Source organism: Pogona vitticeps, chromosome 2 (genome assembly GCF_051106095.1).
Source record: "Pogona vitticeps strain Pit_001003342236 chromosome 2, PviZW2.1, whole genome shotgun sequence".
Classification (NCBI taxonomy): domain Eukaryota; kingdom Metazoa; phylum Chordata; class Lepidosauria; order Squamata; family Agamidae; genus Pogona; species Pogona vitticeps.
In genome coordinates, this window is record NC_135784.1 from 113115955 (window position 1) to 113139864 (window position 23910).

The 23910-nt window shown below is 41.1% G+C and overlaps 2 protein-coding genes across 5 annotated transcripts in view; one reads left to right on the forward strand and one right to left on the reverse strand.

Moving 5' to 3' along the window:
• Window positions 1–4004: 4004 nt before the first annotated feature.
• On the reverse strand, window positions 4005–9091 carry LOC110072303 (uncharacterized). Its single transcript, XM_072990251.2, has one exon. It carries the CDS (start codon window positions 7613–7615, stop codon window positions 4748–4750), a length of 2868 nt encoding a protein of 955 aa, XP_072846352.2. The 5' UTR covers window positions 7616–9091; the 3' UTR covers window positions 4005–4747.
• A 9481-nt stretch (window positions 9092–18572) lies between these two features.
• The window catches only part of ARHGEF37 (Rho guanine nucleotide exchange factor 37), a 36371-nt gene continuing 31033 nt past the window's right edge, over window positions 18573–23910 (forward strand). The window contains exon 1 of one of the 4 annotated variants that reach the window (XM_072990254.2): window positions 18573–18756. Coding sequence is in view for 1 of the 4 variants with exons in the window: in XM_072990252.2 (XP_072846353.2) it covers window positions 23816–23825 (10 nt within the window). In the remaining 3 variants the exon portion in view is untranslated. Of the gene's footprint in view, window positions 18757–23435; window positions 23826–23910 lie in introns of those variants that run through there. The other 3 variants (XM_072990253.2, XM_072990252.2, XM_078385810.1) reach the window with 3 other exon arrangements.

Consider the following 23910-nt stretch of genomic DNA (forward strand, 5'->3'; position numbering starts at 1 on the left):
TCTTTTTTGAGAGAGTTTCCTCTTAGTGCAAAACCTCACTTCAGTGGCAGGCAGGTACAATAGGGTCCTCTCCCCACTGGGAGTGGCTGCGCCTGTTGATTTTGGCCAGTGCAAAGGGAGCAAATTTTAATTTCAAATTGGATTATTTACAAAAATGCACACTGTTTTTCGTATCCCTGGTGGAAAGGATGTAAAGTTTAAAAAACCGAAATGCTAAAGAAAGCAACATTAATCTTGAGTAGGGATTTTCCCATCCTATCATTCCATTCAGTTTTTTAAAAGTATATAAAATACACCACACCTCCTAATAAAGCTAGTGCATGGTTTATTTTGTGATTGTTTGGAAAGATCTTGACAACAAGCATGTTTTTAGAAAATCAAGAGCCTTACAGCCTTTCAAAGTACAGTATAAATACGAGAGCAGGATCAAGCGCTGCATTTCAGCAATAGGAATCCAATGCAACTGGGCAAGAGGAGAATCTCCACTCCCTGTTGTGTCCTTCCACTACTGCTCTGGAGTGCAGGAAAACCATATGCAGTCAGTTATTGGGAGGCCCCAAACGATGCAATATGGGGACAGGGGGGAAGTTCCATCATGCTGGTAATGCATTGTTGGATTTCAGCCCAAATCATTAGTATAGCAATACATATAAAGAAAAGTTATAAAATATTAAGTGGCTAAAAAAAGCAGGAGACTGAAATTCACCAATTCTATGAAGACTTACAACACCTTCTAGAACTGACACCAAAGAAAGATGTTATTCTCATTCTAGGGGATTGGAATGCTAAGGTAGGTAGGGAGTCAAGAGATAAAAGGAACAACAGGGAAGTTTGGCCTTGGAATTCAAAATGAAGCAGGGCAAAGGCTAATAGAGTTTTGTCAAGAGAACAAGCCGGTCATCACAAACACCCTTTTCCAACAACACAAGAGGCGACTCTACACATGGAAATCACCAGATGGGCAACATCGAAATCAGATTGACTATATTCTCTGCAGCCAAAGATGGAGAAGCTCTATACAGTCAGCAAAAACAAGACCTGGAGCTGATTGTGGCTCTGATCATCAGCTTCTCATAGCAGAATTCAAGCTTAAACTGAAGAGAGTAGGAAAAACCACTGGGCTAGTCAGGTATAATCTAAACCACACAGTGGAAGTGAAGAACAGATTTAAGGAACTAGATTTGGTGGACAGAGTCCCTGAAGAACTTTGGATAGAGACTCGTAACATTGTCCAGGAGGCAGCAACAGGAACCATCCCAAAGAAAAGGAAATGCAAGATAGCAAAGTGGCTGTCCAACGAGGCCTTAGAAATAGCAGAGAGGAGAAGGGAAACAAAATGCAAGGGAGATAGGGAAAGTTACAGAAAATTGAATGCAGACTTCCAAAGAATAGCAAGGAGAGACAAGAGGGCCTTCTTAACTGAACAATGTAAAGAAACAGAGGAAAATAATAGAAAAGGAAAAACCAGAGATCTGTTCAGGTAAATTGGAGATATTAGAGGAACATTTTGTGCAAAAATGAACATGATAAAGGACAAAAATGGGGGAGACCTCACAAAAGCAGAGGACATCAAGAAGAGGTGGCAAGAATACACAGAGGAATTATACCAGAAAGATTTGGATATCCCAGACAACCCAGACAATGTGGTTGCAGACCTTCAGCCAGACATCCTGGAGAGTGAAGTCAAGTGGGCCTTAGAAAGCTTGTCTAACAACAAGGCCAGTGGAGGTGATGGCATTCCAGTTGAACTATTTAAAATCTTAAAAGATGACGCTGTTAAGGTGCTACATTCAATATGCCAGCAAGTTTGGAAAACTCATCAGTGGCCAGAGGACTGGAAAAGATCAATCTACATCCCAATCCCAAAGAAGGGCAGTGCCAAAGAATGCTCCAACTACCATACAATTGCACTCATTTCATACGCTAGCAAGGTTATGCTCAAAATCCTACAAGGTAGGCTTCAACAGTATGTGGACCGAGAACTCCCAGAGGTACAAGCTGGATTCCGAAGAGGCAGAGGAACTAGAGATCAAATTGCTAACATGCACTGGATTATGGAGAAAGCCAGAGAGTTCCAGAAAAATATCTACTTCTGCTTCATTGACTAGGCAAAAGCCTTTGACTGTGTGGACCACAACAAACTATGGCAAGTCCTTAAAGAAATGGGAGTGCTTCACCACCTTATCTATCTCCTGAGAAACTTATATGTGGGACAGGAAGCAACAGTTAGAACTGGATATAGAACAACTGATTGGTTCAAAATTGGGAAAGGAGTATGACAAGGCTGTATATTGTCCCCCTGCTTATTCAAATTATATGCAGAATACATCATGCGAAAGGCTGTACTGGAGGAATCCCAAGCCGGAATCAAGATTGCTGGAAGAAATATCAACAACCTCCGATATGCAGAGGAATTAAGGAACCTTGTAATGAGGGTGAAAGAGGAGAGTGCAAAAAACGGTCTGAAGCTCAACATAAAAAAACTAAGATTATGGCCACTGGTCCCATCACCTCCTGGGAAATAGAAGGGGAAGATATGGATGCAGTGACAGATTTTACTTTCTTGGGCTCCATGATCACTGCAGATGGAGACAGCAGCCACGAAATTAAAAGACGCTTGCTTCTTGGGAGGAAAGCAATGACAAACCTTGACAGCATCCTAAAAAGCAGAGACATCACCTTGCCAACGAAAGTCCGCATAGTCAAAGCTATGGTTTTTCCTGTCATGAAGTATGGAAGTGAGAGCTGGACCATAAAGAAAGCTGACCGCCGAAGAACTGATGCTTTTGAATTGTGGTGTAGGAGGAGGCTCTTGAGAGTCCCCTGGACTGCAAGGAGAACTAACCTATCAATTCTAAAGGAAATCAACCCTGAGTGCTCACTGGAAGGACAGATCCTGAAGCTGAGGTTCCAATACTTTGGCCATCTCATGAGAAGAGAAGACTCCTTGGAAAAGACCTTGATGTTAGGAAAGTGTGACAGCAAGAGGAGAAGGGGACAGCAGAGGATGAGATGGCTGGACAATGTCATCGAAGCTACCAGAATGAATTTGACACAACTCCGGGAGGCAGTGGAAGATATCAGGGCCTGGCGTGCTCTGGTCCATGGGGTCACGAAGAGTTGGACACGACTAAACGACTAAACAACAATGAAAAAAAGCAAACTAGAGCAGTCTTGTAGAATGCTGATTGGTTGAAGGCAGACTGAAAGCAAACTAGAAGAGTTTTGTGTCACATGTGGTTCAATCAGGAGATTTCTCTGTCTTCTGAAGCAACATATATTTTGTATTGTGTAATGTCCACACAGCTTCCTTTGGATTCCTCCTCCGCCCCACAACATATATTGTCGCAGCTTCCCACCACCAACAACTTTGTGGTGATGCACTGGACCATAACTCCCAATATGTCACTATAGGAAGGGGATGATAGGAACTGTAGACCAACATACAGATGGGGCGGGGTCATTAGTCTGAGTAATGCTCTATTGTAAGATTTAGAAGACTATGAAATATCTGAAACAGGAAGTGGTTTGAGAAGTTTTTTTCTCACAGGCATTGTCTCTAAACTCTGCCTATTATACATTATTTTTAGCTCCAGATAAGTACTTTTTAAGCCCCTTTGCCACAATGTGACAACTTCAAATATTACTGTTGCAGAAAACCTTGTCCTCCACAGAAAGATGTCATGCCAAAAGGATGGCTATTATTGTCAAGATTAATAACCATCACATATATTAAAATATTGTTTTCAATACTTACGTTTTACAATTAATTTAACAATTGAGATGACAGAAGAGTATGAACAATGATGATCAAAGATAGATTTAAAAATCCAACTAATTCTCCTTCACCCACAAAAACGTGTTCTCTCCCCTCCACCCCTTTTCTTATTAGCAAACATAAACATGAGAATAATTCAAGCAGCAGGATGGTAAACAAAATTCTGAAGCTAAATATTTCCAGAAGCCACAACTTTGCTCAGTGATTTGAGAGAGCTGAGGTACAACCCCATTATCCTGCGCGACAGTGCCACACAGAAGCTGGAAGAATTTTGCTCACTTTCTATGGCTACTGTAATGCCAGGTTGGTTGGCTATACAGTATAGTGATTCTGCAACCTAGACATTTTGGCCTGCTGTTCTTATTTTATGTCTATCTGCCTGTCATCCAATACCCACACTTGCCTAAGAAAAAGCCCCAGTGAACTCTGTAGCATTTACTTTTGACAGATTTTTAGAAAATCACACTCTAATTGGTTCTACCGCGTGGCGCAGTGGTTAAACTGCTGTACTGCAGCCAAACTGTGCTCATGACCTGGCGTTCAATCCCAGGTAGCCGGCTCAAGGTTGACTCAGCCTTCTATCCTTCCAAGGTTGGTAAAATGTGTACCCAGCTCGCTGGGGGGGGGGGGGGGGGGCAGTGTGTAGCCTGCATAATTAATTTGTAAACTGCCCAGAGAGTGCTTGAAGTGCTACGGGGCGGTATATAAGCAGCTCGCTTTGCTTTTTGCTTTTGCTTTGCTTCTACAAGAGGGGAAATTGTCTAACTATTTTTGAGGCTTTTCTGAATGCCAGAATAGGGCTACTATAGATCAGGGAATGTGTGGCCCTGCAAACATTGTTCGACTACATCTCCCATTATGACTCTCCACTTTCTGTGCTGGCTAAGATTGATGAGAGCTGTAATCTAAGAATACCTGGTAGCTGGCAAGACCTTCATCCCTGCTATCAATAGATGACCCACAGGCTCTTTATGGAAGTTCAACAGGAACAAATGCGGTCAAAATAGGATTTTCATCCTTTTTTTCTTCCCCAGTCTTCATGGCCATATTGAGTTTATGCCAAAACAGTGGCATTTCCTGCTCATCCTGGGGCCTCTTAAGGTATGTTTTATTCTTCACCAGTTTTCTCATCCTGTAATAGGGTGACAGATAATATCTGGGGATGTCTTCCAGGAAAATTAGAATCAAGACATCCTTGTGGTCATCAAAGAGCCGAAAGCATGCCACTTGGATCTCCTTAGAGCACCACTCGCTTTCTAGGTAGTGGTGACTTATTATACAAATGGTCTTGCGACTGGCATAGATGTTGTCCACAATGTTTTCCAGGATAGTTCGCCCTGGTTGAAAATCCCTGTGATGCAGGCAGAGTTTCCAACCATATTGGTTTTCCATCACTGGCAAAAAGTAATTGATCACCCATTTTTCATCATGAGTGTTGTAGGAAAGGAAAGCATCGTAATCATATTCCCTGCCTTGACCCTTCCGCTTTTGCCTCTTGTCAATGAAATAAGCAAGCAGTAGGTGGTAAGCATAGATCATGTTCCATCTCCATTGACAACAGAAGCAGATAAGCATCAGTAACATGATTGCTGCTGTGTTAGTGATACACAGAATAAAATCATGGTTCAATGTACAAGAGGATGTCTTAAAAGCCTGTAGTTTCTTCCCTTTATAGGCTGGAGGAGAGGCACAGGTATACTCTGAGAAGTAGAGGACCTGAGTTTTAGGATTTTTTAAGGACCACATGAGGAACTTTTGGTTACTGCAGCGACAGCTGAAAGGATTTTGCCTGACGTCTATGAAAAGAAGAAATGGCATTGCTCTTATCTGCTTTTCTGTGACAATATCTATTTGGTTTCCTGCTAATCGGAGCAGAGTCAGTCTTGAGAAGTTGGCCTGGGAAACAAAGCTGAGAGAATTTAGTCTATTTTTATTAAGATGGAGTTCTGTAAGGTTTGGCATAGGTGTGAATAGTGTACTGCTGATGGAACTAAGCTGATTTTCACTCAGATCAAGCTCTTGAAGGGTAGGAGTGTATTTAAAAGTGTTGGGATCTAAGAAAGAGATTGCCAAATTACCAGCATGGATTAGCACAATGGACTTCAATCCCTGCAAGAAGTTAACTGGAAAATGTCTAAGTCCATTATGACGTTGGCTATTTATTGAGAGTTTCTTTAAGAGCTTCAAAAGCTGAAAAGGTGGATTAGTGAGCTCTTTGGGGGACTCGTAACTGATGTCATTGCTAAAAATCTCAAGATCAACCAAATTGCTCACCCCTTGGAAAGTCCCTTCTTGTAAAGTGTCCTGGGTGATCCTGTTGCTTCCAAGAATAAGTGTCTGCAAATTGCTGAGACCTTCAAAGGCTCCTGGTTCTATTGTGACAATCTGGTTGTCTGCCAGATTAAGAAGCTGAAGAGCAGTGAGATTCTTAAAAATTCCTTTCTTTATGGAATCCATTTTATTTTGGCGTAGTATCAGAGTCCTAAGTGTCTTCAGGCTGACTGAAAAAGGTTCTTCAATGTCTGTTAAAGCATTTTCTCCCAAGTCCAATTCTTGCAATCCACACAGGTCAGTAAAAAAGTCTGAATAGACATGAGATATATAGTTCCCTGTAATGTTGATACTCTTGGCTTTCTTTAGATGGGCAAAGTCATATGGGAAAATCCTGTTGATCCGGTTAAAACTAACATCAAGGCTTTCTAATGATGTCACTGCAGAAGTAGCATTTGGTACCACTGTGAATTTGTTGTTTGCCAAAGACAGAAGCTGCAAATACTTTAGTGGCTTAAACAAGCTTGCTGGCAGCACTTCCAGTTTATTAAATGCCATATTCAAGTGTCTTAGATGTGTGCAGTTTTCAAAAGCTCTTGCATTAACACTTGTAAACATATTGCCTAATAAGTTAAGAGTCTCTACATTTTGGTGCTGTAAACACACTTGCTCTATAAGGCCATCTGACTCAGTCAAGTTCAGATGGTCTAGGTGGATCACTTGGAGCAAAGAGCAATTCAGTGTTTGGATCACCTTGGAGATACCCGATGGTTTCATAGCTATCCCTCCCAAATATAATGTGTTTAATTCTTTTAAAAAGCAGGAATCTTGTATCAGCCACACAATGGAGACTGTGGGTGTAGAGAAGGATAAATCAAGTGAAATAATATTTTCCAAAACTGAGGATGTAATGCCAAATAAAGAAATTGGGTTATGGGATGCATCCAGTTTACGGAGCATCACAGGTATACTGGTAATCTCTTCAGTTGTGACGTTCTGCAAGCCATTGTCTGCAATGTGCAGTTCCTCCAAAGACTTAACATTAAACACAGCATGCACAGCATTAAGGGTATGCAATTGGTTTGAAGATAAATCAATTACCTTTAAATTCTGCAGGTGGGCAAAGGCAGAGGATTCAATCCTGTCTATCTGATTGTGGCGAAGCAGCAAGACGGTGAGTTTTGTGAGTCCATCAAGCGTGGAACGGGAGAGAAGACGAAGCTGGTTTGCAGTGAGGTTCAATATCTCCAGATGACTTGTGGACATGAATGCACCTTTTTCTATGTGAACAATTTTGTTTTGAGAAACATTCAGAACTTGCAAGTGATTGAGGTTCCAGAAGGCATTCTTCCCCAGATAGGTAATGTTATTGCCAGACAAATCCAAGAGGAACACTTTCCTTGGCAGATGAGCTGGGACTTCATTTAAGTTCCTGTTGTAGCAAAGAACTTTTGTCCTGTTCCTCATGTTTCCATGAACTTCACAGTTGTCCAGCGAGTAAGGAGTCACCTTTTGGTCTTGGTTGAATAAAATAAGCAGCACTGATACAAGGCTCAGAGAAAACATCTTTACATTGACATCTTATTGCTCCGTGAGAATCTGAGAGTGAAATTAGTTGACTGCAACTCTCCAGTCTGTGTGAATGAAACTGGATGACTTGCAGAATGAGAGAAAACTTTCCAAATGAGGAACATAAAAGGACTACTTCTACAGATGTAGGTTGCAAGCAGACCAGAAAAAAAATTGCACGATTCTTTAAAAAAAAAGTGTCTTTTCTTTTGGTCAATTGCTAGGAGAAAAAGAACACAAAGGTAAATTTTAGCTCACAATCTAAATGTGATTGTGTTTTTGTTGGATTTTCATGCACACACACATAGCTTGATCGGTGTGTGTGTATATGTACATGACTTGATCAGAGTTTAGAAAACTTACTTTTTATAATACAATTATTGGAATCATCTAGTCAGCATGGACATTGTATCCCAGTTATTTATAAAAATAAAAACAAAAACAAAACAAGGTGAAAGGATGAATGTTTTGGCTCAGTCCCACTTCCTAGAGTTAGTTCCTTTCTACACAGTGTGTCTTCTTGGCACAGTTGTAATGTGGTTTGTGTGGTGGTCTGCAGATATAATGTGTGGAGTGAATTCATTGAAAGTAGAGGACTAATAAAAACATACAAGAGGTGAGCATTTATGTTATGCAAGAATGTCTGAGCTTGGCAAACTTCACAGCCATCCTCTGATTTCCTGTCTGCATTCTCCATTTGGATCAATGATTGAACAAAAGCTCTAATTATATCAATTTCTTCATTGTCAACATTAAAGTTGTGTATTTTTCTGGCATCATGATTATTGTCTTCTTAATACAGTATTCAGTTGCAGTCCTGCTTTGACATTACTGCAAAATGGGGATGATATTGTCTGGGTAGTTATACAAATTGACCTTGATAATATATTTCAAATGTAACATTCCCAGAGTTGTATTTCCAACCGGAAGGAGGATGAACGTGCCAGAACTCAACAGAACTGCTAAATCATACTTCTGCATTTGGCCATGAGTGAAGCAACCAATATATGGAACTACTCCTTTGCCACATGTTGAGTAGAGGTTTAAAATACATAGGGCTCAGTCACATTTTTTTTTTAAAAAAAAACATCCTAACATAGCCATGTTGAGCATTAACAATTTCCAGAGTGTCCGTCGCTACAGGAGAAAGCAGTACTTCTTCAAATACAGTGAGCCACTGAAGAATTTACTGGCTTCCGTGGAAAGACAGTGTGTCACCCTGGTGTCCTGTGGAGGAAATAACTGCCTGCCATGCATTCTTTAAGCCCCCTGTTCAAACCCCTCACACTCTGTGAAGCCTTGGGCACAGCCAGTTGACTCCTATGCCTTATGGCAGTGCTTAGGCTCCACCAGGGGTACATCGTTTTTCATAGTTCACATGAAAAAGGGAACTTCCATAACAACTGCGAAGTACTTGCTCTCCCTCAGTGCCCATGTGTTTTTGCAAGTGTGATATACCACCTCCTGCTGATATTTATTAGCCATAAGCTATCCGTCTGTGACCTTATGGCATAGAAACAATGTGTTTCTCCCTAGTTCACTCTCCTTTTTGGGAACAGTGTTTTGTTTTGTTTTGTTTTTTATTTCTTTCCTCTTGAGGCCTAGGTTCTTCATTAGCCTGATCACTCAGATACAGAAAGATACAAAATGGTGAGAACCACTGCACTGCCAGGCTGATAGTATCCCATTCCCTGATAGTAATAGTAGGCATCCTTCAGTCTCGAAAGACTATGGTAGCGTGCTCTGTATGGAGGACTTGGAACAGCGTCTAGTGTTTGGCCAAATCATCACATGGAGGGAGGCAGGCCCTTGTGATCTCATAGAGGCTGAGTAGGCAGGGGCTGGAAACCTGCAAAGCAAGATACCTAGCCATTCAACATAGTGCAGAAATGCCCCCGCTGCAGAAAAACTGTTCATGCCCTACCAAGTCATGGATTGATTGATTGATTGATTGATTGATTGATTGATTGATTGATTGATTGATTGATTGATTGACTGGTTGACTGGTTGATTGATTTATTTATTCCATTTATACCCCGCCTATCTGTTCGTCGCGAACACTCTAGGCGGCTTACAACATAACATATAAAACAAACCTTAAAAATGTGATACATTTAGCAATCAATGCTTCTACTTTCCCTGCTTGCCCAGGGAAACTCAGTAGGCATAAGTTGGCCACTTCCATGAGGAAATGCATTATCCAAAAGGAGGATTGCTCTTCAAATGGAGGACTGTCCTCCCTAAAGGAGGACACATGGCCACCTATACCTCAGTGCCTATGACTTATTAATACTTTTAAGTGCAATAGGCTGGGAGTTGGTAAATTAGGTGCTGGCAGACTTGAGCTGCTACTATATGTATAGGATAATGCAACGTGACTTGGGTCACCACATATGACTCGAGCCCTGCGGCAGTTTGAAAATGGTGTCAGTTTGCATTTTTTTTGAAACTGCACCAGCAGTGCTGGGAGGCTTTCCATTTACTGATAGTGCCCGGGTCAGCACTAGACATGTAGCAAAACAGTAGCCACTGGAGGGGCCCCCTCAGGCAAGAACAGCAACATTGCCCAGCCCTATTGTCACTGGCCAGCTAGTGATACTGTACTTGCTGGGGTGGAAGCAGCTCCATGGGGTACATTTTCCCCACATGCCAAACGAGTGAGCTGCTGCCCTGACCCTGCTCTGTCAGCAGTGGCAGGAAGCTGCTTGGCACTGGCTGGCTGGCAGTTGCTTCATGCCCTGCTTTAATACAAGAAATCGTATTAAAGCAGGACATGTAAAACAAGCAACTTTGCACCTGCTTTCAGATAATCTGCAGTAAAACAAAAAATTACGGATTATCTGAAATGTGTAATTCCTGTCTAGGGCTCTGTTTCAGCTCCATATCTGTAAATTAGGAGAATTAAGAGTCCACCTTACCCTTGCGAAGATAATTTAAAATGGGATTGTCAAGCACAAGTCTGTTAAGTGTCACAAAACTATGAATACAAGTACAGTAGTATCTAGAGTTTAATTCACCATTCATTGTCTATTGGCTTCTGCTGTAGGAGGACCACTTTCAGAAAGCTATATAGCTCAAGAGAGTTTTAAATTGAAAGGTCTGGAAGGCAACCAAAATCAGAGGGAAAAGAATGTGCTTTTATCAGCCTAAGGAAACATAAAGCTGTTATTGTTTCTCAGTTATAATTGGATGGGTGACACAACCAAGCAACCTGAGCTATAGAGGGCACATCCTCCTTCAACACAGGGCAAGAGAAGTTGCTGCACTTAGGGTCAAGGTTCAAAGTAAAGCAAGGGTCAAAGTAAATACTGTAGACATTAATGTCCCATTGCATTACATTATAAACATTACATTGACAGAATCTGAAATCCTACTAGTGTTCCACTGGTACAACACTGTGTCTGAGCAATCATATTAGCAAATGAGCCCTAGACTTATTGCCAATCATAACATAAAGGATGTTAATATGCAATTTATGGGAAGTATTAAAAACTCCCGTTGTGACAGACATTTTGAGCATGTAAGGATTTCTGTCTCCTGATGAAACACCATCTACAGGGTCAAGTTCAACCTAACTTGGCCAATCTAGATAGTACAGAAGAAACTGCCTTCTGCACCACAGAGAGGAAGTATGGCCATTACCTTAAAAGAGGAAGTGTGTGTTTATTGTTAGAATCAGTACAATTGGTTTGACAGATTTTTTAAAACATTGTCTTAGACATGTGGGGCATGCCTATGAAAACTTGGGAAAGTTACTTTTTGCATGGCAACATGGCTGGAAAGGGGGAATTCTGGGAGTTTTAGTACAAGAAAGTACCTTTTCTCAAGTGATCCCTTCTGTACCAAAAACATTTCTTCACCTCTTCTTACCAATGAGAAGCAAATAATTGGCATGCATGTACAGCAAAGATGCTTTTCTCTTGGGCTGCATGTTGTTTTAAATTGCATCAGCACATGTTGCTGGCAGAACTTGTGCTGAAACCGGCCAAGCAACTTTGTCCCCTCCTCCTCCTCCTCCTGAATGCTGCCTTTCCATTCCAGACAGGCCAGGCAATCAGGAAAAACAGAGATCGGATCCTTGGATCCTTCGAACCTGAGAGTGACTCCAGCAGGCTGGCCTCCTCAGCAAATCTGGAGCAAAACACAAATGGTTCCCGAGAGGAAGGTTGACAAGTGGCTCAGAATGAGCAGGAATCCCTAGAAGGTATCAGAAAAGAGGAGCAATGTTAGGGTAAGCATCTCTCTGGACTTGACTTTCCAAAGTTATATTGGCAAATACAGTGCAGTCATGTTGTGACAGAATCAGATGCTTGTGGTAAATGGGATACCAAAACCTTGGTTCGTGGCATGAAGTTGTTGTGATGGTAGCAGGATCTGCATTCAGGGAAGCTGAGTGTTGGGTCAGCTCACAGTCTTTGCAAAAACCTTTCTGCAAAAACTGCTGAAGCTTGCTGACCACAGTGACTGGGAAATTCTGGGACCTGTAAACCTCTGCCCCCCAAAAAGAAATGTTCTAAATTCTGATACACTTAGTGGGGAATATATGTTTCCATGCTGGACGAGTGAACACAGAGCTCCCAGAATAACTGACCACCCACACATAGTGAAACAAAGTCAAAGAAGAAAAACAGTGCTCCTCGGATGGCAAGGTGTTGCTGAAACTGGATAGATCAGCCTTCCTGGTGTGCAGAGCATTTTAAAAACAGATTATACAAGCATTTGTCCAGTTTGGTAGCACAGCTGAAAAGGCCCGCACCTGCCAGAGAATGCTTATCATCCTTAAACAACAGCAACACTGACAACAACATACTCCAGCATCAAACCTTAAAAATAGCAAGGAAATGAAATTTGTATGGCACTTACATCACTCGCTTCTGCTGATGTCAGAATTACACCAACAGAGGCTCCCTGTTCTGGTCACAATTTCATGCAGCAGTCACTATCACAATCAAGGCGGCGGGGGGGGGGGGGAGAAAACAGTGTTTTCCAGAACTTGGACATTTTATTTTCTGAATTCTAGCTTTTCGAATTCTCCAACTGGCATGGCATTAGTACATGACATGTATTAATGGCCCTGCCTTAATATATTAATGGCCCAGCTTTATGTAATACCTTATCAGTATAAAACAATTCTGTCCCCTGGCAGACCCTGATCTCTGTTCCAGAAACAATTCTCAGCATTTCTGTGGTATCCAGGTCACAGCTATGTGTCATAAAAGTTATCATCTTGATTAGGGCCTGCAATCCTTTGTAATCAACAGCTTGATAGTGCCATTTTTGTGTTAATAAAGCATTATCTATTTGTCTGCTACCTATGTCCTCATCTGGTCATGAAGCCAATCAGCATGGGGATATGCATAAGAGGATGTAGTATTTGTTCTCCTTATGTCTTAAGAAGTACATTTTAATCCATAAAAGCTCACATGGAGATAAATCTGTTAGTCTTTCAAGTGCCACCATATTTTGCTTCTTTCCCCGTCATTTGTTTCCCTTTTGATTTTGGCAACCTATAAATTAATTACATCCCAAAAATTCTGTCATTAAAAGCTCTGCTCATGTCTTGTTGACTAAAGACTGTGGCTTTCTTTATTGAGTTATTCCATCTCATTTTCAATCTTCCTCTTTTCCTGCTGCTTTCTACTTTTCTCAGCATTATTGTCTTTTCCAGTTGCCTTCTTGTGATGGGCCGAATGTATTTTTAGTCACTTTTTCTTCTAGGGAGAGTGATGGCTTGACTGATCTAGTATCTACTTATTGGTCTTTTGGGTGGGCCATGGAATCTGTAATGTTCTCTTCCGATATGAAATTTTAAATAAATTTTCTTGTCAGCTTTTTTTTCATTATCCTCTTTACCTCCATGCATAGAAATCAGGAACACTGTACCTTCGGATGGATGACTTCACTCTTCAATGACATATATTTACTGTTAAGAATATTGTTTTAGTTCCTTCATAGTTGTCCTGCTGAATCTCAGTCTTCCTTTTATTTCTTGGCTGCAGTCTTTCTCTGGACTAATGAATGAACCAAGATACAGAAAATTGAGGGATAGTATAATTAGGTCAGACTAATATCTGGATCTCTGCAAATGATTAAAACTCCACTGAGCCGATCCATATATTTGTGTGCGGGAATACATCTCTGATTAGTCTGCTTTCCATTTTGTGCTGCTTCATGGTGAATATTTTTAATGCATTCCTAGCATGCATTAATTTCTTGTACCCTAATGTGAACACCAGAAGGCCACCTTCTCCTTTGGCAGCTGTGCCCTGCCAATGTGACAATACTGCTTTTTACAGTATTCTGTTGTTTAGTGAATAGAGGGAGTGCATGATCTTCCTTTCATGTTTTAGAAAGTGAGAGCTAAAATGTTAACATCCAGCTGCACATCTTATAGATTTGCAAGGGGTAGGGCGGAAGGAAAAGGCACACAAAACATGAATGAGCAATATAATTGGATCATGTAAAGTCCGAATTCCTAAAAGGAAAAAAAATCATGTGCAAGATCAGCATTATACTGGTGCTGGTAGAGAGAATGGTCTGATGATATGTAATGTTATTTTACTGTTGAAGCTAAACAGTTCTTAACTGTAGGAGACTGCTGGGAACCATATACTGTACATATAAGTGTACACGGTATGTTCTCCTCCACGTACAGTAGAGATAAGGCATGATACAGGAGTTTTTTTTTCTTTTACAAAAGTGATCAAAACTCTCAAAGCAGAGAAGGTATGAGCCGACAATGAATATGAAGGACAGCTCTATATGTTTTTCCTTATAAGACAGAAATTATGAGAATGTTAACCTTTTTTCCACTTTTTTCTTTTTGACAAAAGCCGAACACTGGCCAGGGCAGGCATTTCAATAAGGCTGTGTATAAGCAATTCACTGTTTTAAATATATATCATGAATTCCTGATGCAGACATATGCTAAGACTCAGTGATCTGAAAAAGATCAATACCCTAGTGCAGTGCTGTAGCGCTGAAGATATACGGTAAATATAGATGTAAATAAATTTGTATCAGGCATCTAGTAGTGTATGTGCACTATGCCCAAGTACCAATGTCCCACCTCCACCAGAAAATGCAACAGCTTTGCCCAATCCTGACTTTTAAATCTGTGGAATGTCAGAATATTTTACACAAGATGTTATCTCACCTTACTTGGCTGCAAACTAGCATCCCGTAAATAAATAAACCAGGTGAGAGTTGCTTCTTTCACTATTTACAGTAAACTACAGTATGTTTTGCCCATCAAAGTTAAAGTGTAGCTACAGTACATATTGTTGTTCATGACATTCTTTTGACGAGTGGCATGTTTGTATCACATGCCACCAAATCACTTCTAAGTTATGCTGACCCTATGAATTAATGATTTTCAGAATGTCTTATCATTAACAGTTCAGCAGGGCTTTTAAAATTCATATGCTGTAAAACCTTGATTCTACTCGATTAAGATGCCTGTATAACAGGGATTGGCAAACTGGTACCTTTCAGCGATTTTGCACTATATCTCTTAGCAACTCAGTCAGAGTGGCCAGTGACTGGGGATTATGGGAACTGTAATCCAAAATCCATACATATTGCCTATTTCTACTGCAGCGAATCTGATTATTCAGATCTGATAATAATTGTTCCCTGCCATACTATCATTATATGGAATGACTAATGCTAATTATATTGTGTCATTTGCTGTCAAGCGTCATTCTTTCCAGTAGTGGTAAAAAGTCAATGGTACATAGGTGTGGCTGTTGGATTGTGGGTGGATGGAAAACTCCAATAAAACTCGTGCTTGCTTGCATTCCTGTATGCCTCAGGTTCTTTTGTAAAGCTTGCCTCTGTGTGTTCTTTATAGAAAATTGTGTGATATATTAAAAGGAAGATTTTTTTTCCTAGTGAATAGATTAACACTATAATAGCATGAGAATTGAAGAAGTGAAATTGAGTTGTGGGAAGGTACAGTATTTGTGTGACATCACACACTTCATAGGAAGGCACCTTATTAAAAAGACTGAGATGGACACACAAAACATTAAATCACCAGATACTGTATAGTGGTCTAATAATGGACTATAGAATAAGAGTCTAAGGACAAAGAATGGTAGTTTGGGGAGTGTGGTGTGCACCACAAAACTGAGCCATATGTTACAATGACATGAAAGCTCTCAGTGTAGATTAGCCCTCAGTGTTTAAATGTAAAATCATCACAAACAACATGGAAGTGTAACTGGTTGTATATCTCTGTGTTGTAACTTGATCATTATGCTTCCAGGTTTATGTACTCTGTGCACTGTATGTTTCAACAGTTAATGATGTTTGATGGAAAATCTGAGTCAATGTGTTCCACATGCCCAGCTCTAGTTACTTAAGAGACTACAGTGTTTACATGACAAAAAACATTCTTGGAATTCAAGATCACCCTTTGGTATTTTGGAGGTCTACATGTACCTGTTGTTGGGGCTGTGAAAAAACATTCCAGGTGTTTCAGTTTTCTTCAGAAGTTTTATGTTAGTTTGTTTCAACCAGAGTATCAGAAAAAATAAAATAAAATAAAAGCAATAATTTTGATTTTGATTTTTAAAAAATCTTTGTAATACATTTTCTCCAAAAAGACATTCCCCCTTTTTTATGAGTGTGCAATTGTGGCTCCTTCTCATTGAAATTTAATTTGTTCCGCTAATACATGAGCTCTCTGGAAGACCACAAGAGAAGTCTACCAAGAAATATATATGTATATACAGCATACTTTTAGCAGAACAACTGATGAATGTGGAAGTTGAAGTGTTTTGCTTGAATACTTCTGTTCATTAATCATTCTTATGTTTGCGTGTTTGTGCAAAACACAAACACACACGCACATCTTATTGTTATGTGCTATCTAGCTCGAACTGACTTACAGTGACCTTATTTGGGTTTTCAAGGTAATTGAGCTTTTTGTTTAAGGAGTGGTTTTACCAGTTCCTCATGCCCAGTGAGTTTCCATAACAGAGCAGGGAACTGAACCCAGGTCTCCTGAGTCCTAGCCCATTACTCTATCCATTACCCCACACTGGTGTGTGTGTGTGTGTGTGTGTGTGTGTGTGTGTGTGTGTGTCTGTGTGTGTGTGTGTGTGTGTGTGTGTGTGTGTAAATTATTATGCTTATTTCTTTTCTTTCATGATCATTTAATTACACAATCCTATGCAGAAGTAAAGAGTCTAATGTGACTTGCTGCTAGGTATGTATAGCACTGCAGCCTTAGGTTATCTGTGAACTGTACTTGTTTGGCTGTTCTCTCACTCAGTGGTTGGAATCCAGTAGTAAGTCACAATTAAAGTAGGCCCATTGAATCAATGGAACTTTTGTAAAAGTTGATTTCTCTGATCCCCACTCTGTGAACCTAGTCTAGTTATGAATTACTACTCGATTTTCACCTGTTTCACTTGAAAATAGATCCTATAATGATGTCACTGTGCATAAAATGGTAATAATGTGAAGATGAAGTCATTGGCTATGAAAAGTTTGAGACTGAGGATGTAGTGAAATTAATCAGATGATGTATCAGAGTCTTTGGATTGGATTTATAGTTACATGGTAGTCACATGGCTTTTATGTTGGTATGTTCCTTCTCTTGGGAGAACACACACAAACAGAGAGAGAGAGAGAGGGGTGGAGGAGAGGAAGAGAGGGCTGGGGCTGAAATTGACCAGAGAGGCACACAGACATACCGTACATCTGGTGTAAAAAGAGAGAAGAGAACCACCAGCCCAGGATGAAACTGACCAGAGATATTTTGACTAGATCTGTACTTCTATGCTTGCCAAGAAGGGAATCAAGGAGCAGCCCCTGAAACTGACCAGAGACATGACTAGGCTTGCAAAGGAAGGGGATGCGGGCACACACATACAGAGGAAGTAGATAAGGACAGGGAGTATGGAAGGCATGCCAGTGAGTAGTAAAACTCACAGACACAATTTACACTATCAGAGGCCTTCACGTATGCCAAAAGCATTCAAAATAAATTGACTGATATCCTAGTTATAATAAAACTGAAAACATTTATGTCATGCCAATGCATCATCCTGTCCAGTCAATCTGGCCATGTTTCCCCCTTTCTTTACTGATGTTCAGATATGAAAGCACAGCTTTAAAAAGAACTCCTTTAACAAAACAAGCTTCGGCTTTCTTTGCACCAGGAAGAGAAAGGAAATTAATTCTTTAACAATTATTTTAAAATGATTAAACATATGTTAAAGGCTTGGTGGAAGTTTCTGGAGATTCAAATTCTCACTATAAAAGTGCATAGCAACAGGGAAGTAAAGCATTCCAAACAAAGGGAAAAAGTGAGAAACTTTTTATGTTTACTAGGCATTAAACATTGGGATATACTGTACATACAGTATAATCTATAAATTCCTCATGTAATTAGAATTGAGCTTGGTTTCAATTTAGCTGGGTTGCTGCCACCTGCTAAATAAATACAAAACTCTAGGAAATTTATGATTTTATAGTACAGCAAATACATGCTTGTGAAAGCATGCTGAAATGCCTACTGTATGTCCCAGCTAGCACCTGATTGAGGGGAACAAAGTTATTTCTTCAGCCCCAAAGCTGCATTTGTTTAGGAAATACTATTTTCACCTGGCTAGTGCATATACTGAGATGGCAAGTATTCTGTCAAATGTTGCACTAATGTTGCAGACCGCTGTTGGATAGTGTTTATGATGCCTGATGGTGAGCAGCACAAATTCTTGATGCCTGTGCCAAAGTGTAATCTTTTAAAACAACAACAACATGTCAGACGCTTCTTATTTCCTCCTCTAAACTACTCAGTTTCACGAATGCTCATGATGAAACTCTGAAATTGCAATAATTATATGAACCACCAACAAGACTACCGTCATTTCTCAGCAGTGCTCCATCCTTTCATTTCTAGCTTCTAGCTCCTTTATCCCCCTCTCTGTCTTTTTAAAATCAGATTTGGAGGCAACATGTCCTCATCAACAGTGGTGCCAGTATATATCGAATAACACAACTCGGAGGTTTTGTTGCCTGGAAGGTCCCTGCATTCCGCTCATTAACAGGAAGACGGTGATATCTCAGAATCTGGAAAAAAGACCTTGATCTGCTTCACAACACCCTGGAAAGCTGTAGTTTAGCAGGTAAGTAAAGTTTAGGTCTCCACCCCACCCCGATTGAACTCAGAAACTGAGAAGTGTGTGCACACAGGGGCAGGGGTGATTCACTGTGATCTTCCAGATTAGGTAGCCGTGTGTTTTATTTTACAGAGGACAGTCCTCCTGTTGAAGGTGTCCTGCTTTTGAAACACTGTCCGGTCTGATTTAATGATGAAAGAACTAGATCAAGGGAGATCATGGAACCCATCCACTGTGAGAACCAGGACAGCAGACTTAGCAACCACGCAGGCTACCTGGTCACAGATGCCCTCCCTTGGATGAGATGCATTCTAATTCTGCTTAAATTACAACTGTTGAATTGGCACAGTAGCAGTAGGCATCCTTCAGTCTCGAGAGACTATGGTAACGTGCTCTGTATGGAGGTCTTAGAACAGTGTCTAGTGTGGCTGAGAAGGCCAATTCGAGAGTGACAATCCCTTCCACACTGAAGACAAATCCAATCTGTCCCCTGTCCAGCTCCCTGGTTTTGCTTGTTTCGGGACTGCCTCTTTGCCTCAGCCTGCTGGACAAGGGTCTCTTCAAATTGGGAGAGGCCATGATGCACCGCCTGCCTCCAGGCTGAACGCTCAGAGCGTTGAATTGGCACATGGGCCTATAAATTAAGTCCCTACCTCCTCAGGCTGTGGGTCATCCCTAACCTTGTCTCCAACCTTCTTGGCTGAATACTTCCCAAGGTGACATCCGGAGAATTGCAGAATGAAGGCTATGGCATGCTAGGTGAAATCCTGTATTAAGCCACAACTAGGGCAAGTCCGTTGCACCCGTGGGGATATGGGGAGTCTACGCCTCTAGGTTCCACTGATTCACTGGGCCTACTCTAGCTGCTAATTAGTACTGGATTTCAACCAGTAAAATAAGTGGAAGATGTTAGGTTGGCAAAGGTGGATAACAAGAAACAAAGGAGAAGCTTCTGTATCCTGGAAGCAGCAGCCCTTTACAATTACAAAGAAAGGAAAGGCAAAGTTTTGTGTCATCCTGATTTGCTGGATTTAAACAGCTTGATTGAGACCCTTGGAAATATCAAGGGAAGAAGGTTAACAACAATCATTTTTGCCTGGGAGATAATTATTAGGTCTTCAGTTGAGATTTTGCATTCTTTTATAAAGTTCAAAGGGAAGGGAAAGAGCAATGAGCAGAAACCACATTTAGACTAGACAAAACCATGTCAGTGGTGGTAAAATTAGAGGGAAGGTTACTTGAAACCCAGAAAGATAATATTCTGCTGAGGGCATGTCTGATCGCTGGCAAGACCTTTATACTATCTTAAATAGGCAGACATCAGAGCAGCCAAGCCTATTATGGCTTCCAAGCTCATACATATTCCCTTTAGAACATGCTGTTCTACTAACTTCACACCCCCTGCATTAATCCTAATAGAGCTTTTCCTTTTCTCTCTTGTTGGGTGCTTGTGCTTTATTGGAACAGCCAACACAATCAATGTGGTTAGAATGGCAGCACAAGACACAAACTCCCCTCCCCACCCTTCTAATACAATTTTGAATGGAAGGAGAGAGACTGGATGGATCAGCAGTTTGAGCATACAGTACTATGGAACCATGAATGGATAGCTATTGGGCTGTAATTAAAAATATAGTTGTGTGTAAGCTTCTCTTAGGCTTCTTGTGCACAGACAAGATTCAAACGTACAGACATAAATTTTAATTAAGTTAATTTGAAGATTAATTAACTTGCAATTTGAATATTACATTGATATACTCAGATACAAATCTGAGTCCTGAGATGTTTAACCCCCCAAACAACAAGTATGGTATAGTAGCTTAAAACTTTAGCTGATTAATTGCTGGAGAACAATCAAATTGGGTAGGATGAAATATAGAAGACACATTTGTTTGTTTTTAGACTTTCCTGATTCTGATCTGCTATTGTATCGCTATAGCTATCAACCAGTGCTAGTTTTTGCTCATTAAATTGCAAATTAGTTCCTCATTTTGCTCAGGATCTCAAAAAGGCCCACAAGCAGATGCTCAAAAACCATCTACTTTTAAATTTTAGCATTTATTTGCATTTAATTCAACATTTGTATGATTTATATCATAATCGTAGGGGGATAAGCTTAATCATCATGGAAATTCTTTAGCTGATTGAGAGCCCACTTCACAGATTAATAACAAACAATATCTGGATCCAGGAATATACATGACCTTTCAACTATTGCTGGACTGAATCTGTGGTGACCACCAGCCTTTACCATTGGCTATGTCGTTTAGGATTGTGGGGTGCTGCAAACCAATGATATCTGAAATGTCACACATCCTCCTGGTTCCAGCAATGTCGCAGGAGTTGGCAGAACGACACATGCTGCCTTCGGGACTCCAGCTCCGGATTTTGCCTCGAGGTTAACTCCTGAAGCCCTTTCCATGAATGGATATAGCCACAAGGCAGTGGAGGTTTGAAATCTGAGTTTTCCTTCTCCTAGATGGGCTGCCTTCCATGGCTGACGAGCCCCATCTACCCGGCTCTTGCCTTTCCATTGGACCATTTCAGCAATGTGGAGAGGGGGGATCTGCTGCTTGGGTAACAGCCTATCCTCCATATTACCTTACCCGGGCTTCATGCTCTGGAGAGGACACTCCTCGATTCAGAGCATGTTACCATAGTCTCTCGAGACTGAAGGATGCCTATGCTACATCCTCCACTCTTAATCCAAATTCAATTTTTCAAAAAATCTCTGGCTTATGAATGTAGGATATTGAGCTTTGATTCAAAACACTAGGAAACTGCCAATATTGCTGTACAATATCATGCCCATGTTGTCAATAGGAAAAAGGACTTTGCATAACAAAGGACAGCCTGAATGTTGACAACACTAAGGGCTGCAGTTAAGCTGGTGTACAGGATACCCTCTTGAGCTCAGTGCTAGGAAACACCAAGCAGGGGAAAATCCCAGAATTTGACTCCTTTTTTTAATCAGTTAAGCACTACTCACCCAAACATAAAGGAATTGTTAGGGCAACATGGGCATGATATTGTGCAGCAACATTGGGCCATTTCCTGGCATCTTGAACCATGGATACAGAATACGGTAACAGGATTTTGCAATATGAAAACAGATGACAAAATTGCTGCAGAAAACAGATTAGGAACTCACACTTAATTGTAATTGAATTTCAGTCTGTTTTGCATCAAATGTAAATACTATATCCTTTGCCATTGTATTTTAGTTTTGCATATCTAGAATGGATGACCTGTGGTCACAATAATAATAAAGGTTTTGTGGTTTACCTCTTCCCTATTTTATCCTCATAATCCTCTGAAGTAGGTCAGGATGAGACAAGGTGACTGGCCAGTGGGGGAAGGACCAGAATATGGATCTTCCAGGTCCTCATCCCGTTCTATAACCATTACATGCCATTGCCTCTCAACAACTCCTCAATGCCCATTCAACTTATTCCTTTCTAAAGCCTCACCGAGTGTTTGGTTTTGTGGCCAGGGCTTTATATAGGAGTTCCTTTTCAGCCCATTTTCAGATGGCTTTGCTTTATACAGCATGGTAGAAGCTCTAAGCCCACTCCCATTTTTGTTCCACTGTACTACATTCAATCCACTGCAAAAGCAGTAATGCGGATAGAGACCAATGACCTAAACATGTAAAATTACAAAATTGGAGAAAAGCAGCAAAAATATGGATTTTGTTAAGCTAGCAAATTCCACTGCTTGTTTTAAAAATGTTCTTGTGTAACATTGACAAAGGGAGAATGGGGTGGGAAGGACCTACCTATTTGATATGGGAACACAGAATAGGAAATGTGATGCAAAACATAATTCAACACAAAAAGGAATGTGAATTAAAATATAGCTGAACAGGGTGACATTGGCAGAACTGTGGAAGTTGAGCCTGTACCTGTCATTCCCTATCTTTCTAGGTCACTTGAAGATACCTGAAGGAATGGCCAGGTATATTACACTAGCATTAAAAAGAAAAAGAAAACACAACTGAGGGAGTTAGGCCATCATAATGCTGAAAATGTGGCTTGACTGGCTGCTGCTTTATGGTGTCATGTCCCCCTCCCCCCCTGCTTCCTGAATATGATTACAAAGCTGTGAAAATTTAATAAATGTGAATTAAACATGATCCTATTTGTGCTCCCTCCCAATCAAATCTGTTTTCATTTGGGGCTATTACGGTACAAAAACATGTAATCGCTGAAGGCTCAGAAATCAAGCCCAAGGGAAAGCTTATGCCCCCATTTGCCAGGCCCTGGCACTACAAGCACAGGCCATTTATATATTCTGGGTTTGCTTATGGCTGTCATAAAGCCCCTAAATGTGCTGGTTAATAAGGGTAAATGAAGCTTCCTAGAGATGTCATCGCTGGAGAATGCTGAGGGATTGCCACTTAGTGCACAGGTGGAGAGAAAATGCCTTGGATAAAGCAGAGGTGGTGGCCAGAATGAAGCTGCAGATTGTGGACCACACTCTCCGTTGCCCATAGTGTTTCCCCCACTTTGTGGAGGTGTTTGTTTTTCCGCACGGCGTTGACTCCTGTCAGGCCTGGCTACATTGGTTCCCCTGGCAGGATGTCAGAGTACTGCTTCCAACTAGCAGTCTCCACAGCTGGCTGGCTGCCATGGGCAAGGCAGGGGCTTGTTGCCTTGGCTGCATTTAGTGAGCGCGCGCGCACACACACACAGAGCTGACTCTGTTGGACTTGCCTACAGCTTGTGGCTGCAGTAAACAGCTGAGGGAGAGAAATGGCTGCAGAGATTGAGCTGAGCCCGGCCTGGCTGGCAGCGGGCACTTGCACACAGCTGAGTGGGCCGGTCCTTTCAGCCCACAGAGGCTGCGTGTCGCTGGAAGTGAAAGGCAGTGGGTTGATCATTAATTCCCTTAAAGGCAGCGACAGCAGGCAGCTCCACCAGAGGCAGCTTGAACAAGCTTAAAATCCCTGGCTAATTAGCAGGTAAGAAATTGACAATGCAAGAAAAACAAGGACTGGACAGCCGTGGCTTTGCTGACAGTGGACTTATTCTTCAACAGAAGCAGGCCAAGTAAGCCCTTGGAAATGTGTGCCGGTGAGTGAAATCTCACTGGGCAGAAGCCATTAATCGGGGACGGGTTGTCTCTTCCTGCACAGAGGGAGAGGAAGGGTTGGTTGCA

Excerpts from the sequence above, each read along its gene's own strand:
- LOC110072303 (XM_072990251.2), bottom strand. The coding sequence starts at position 7,615 with ATGTTTTCTCTGAGCCTTGTATCAGTGCTGCTTATTTTATTCAACCAA.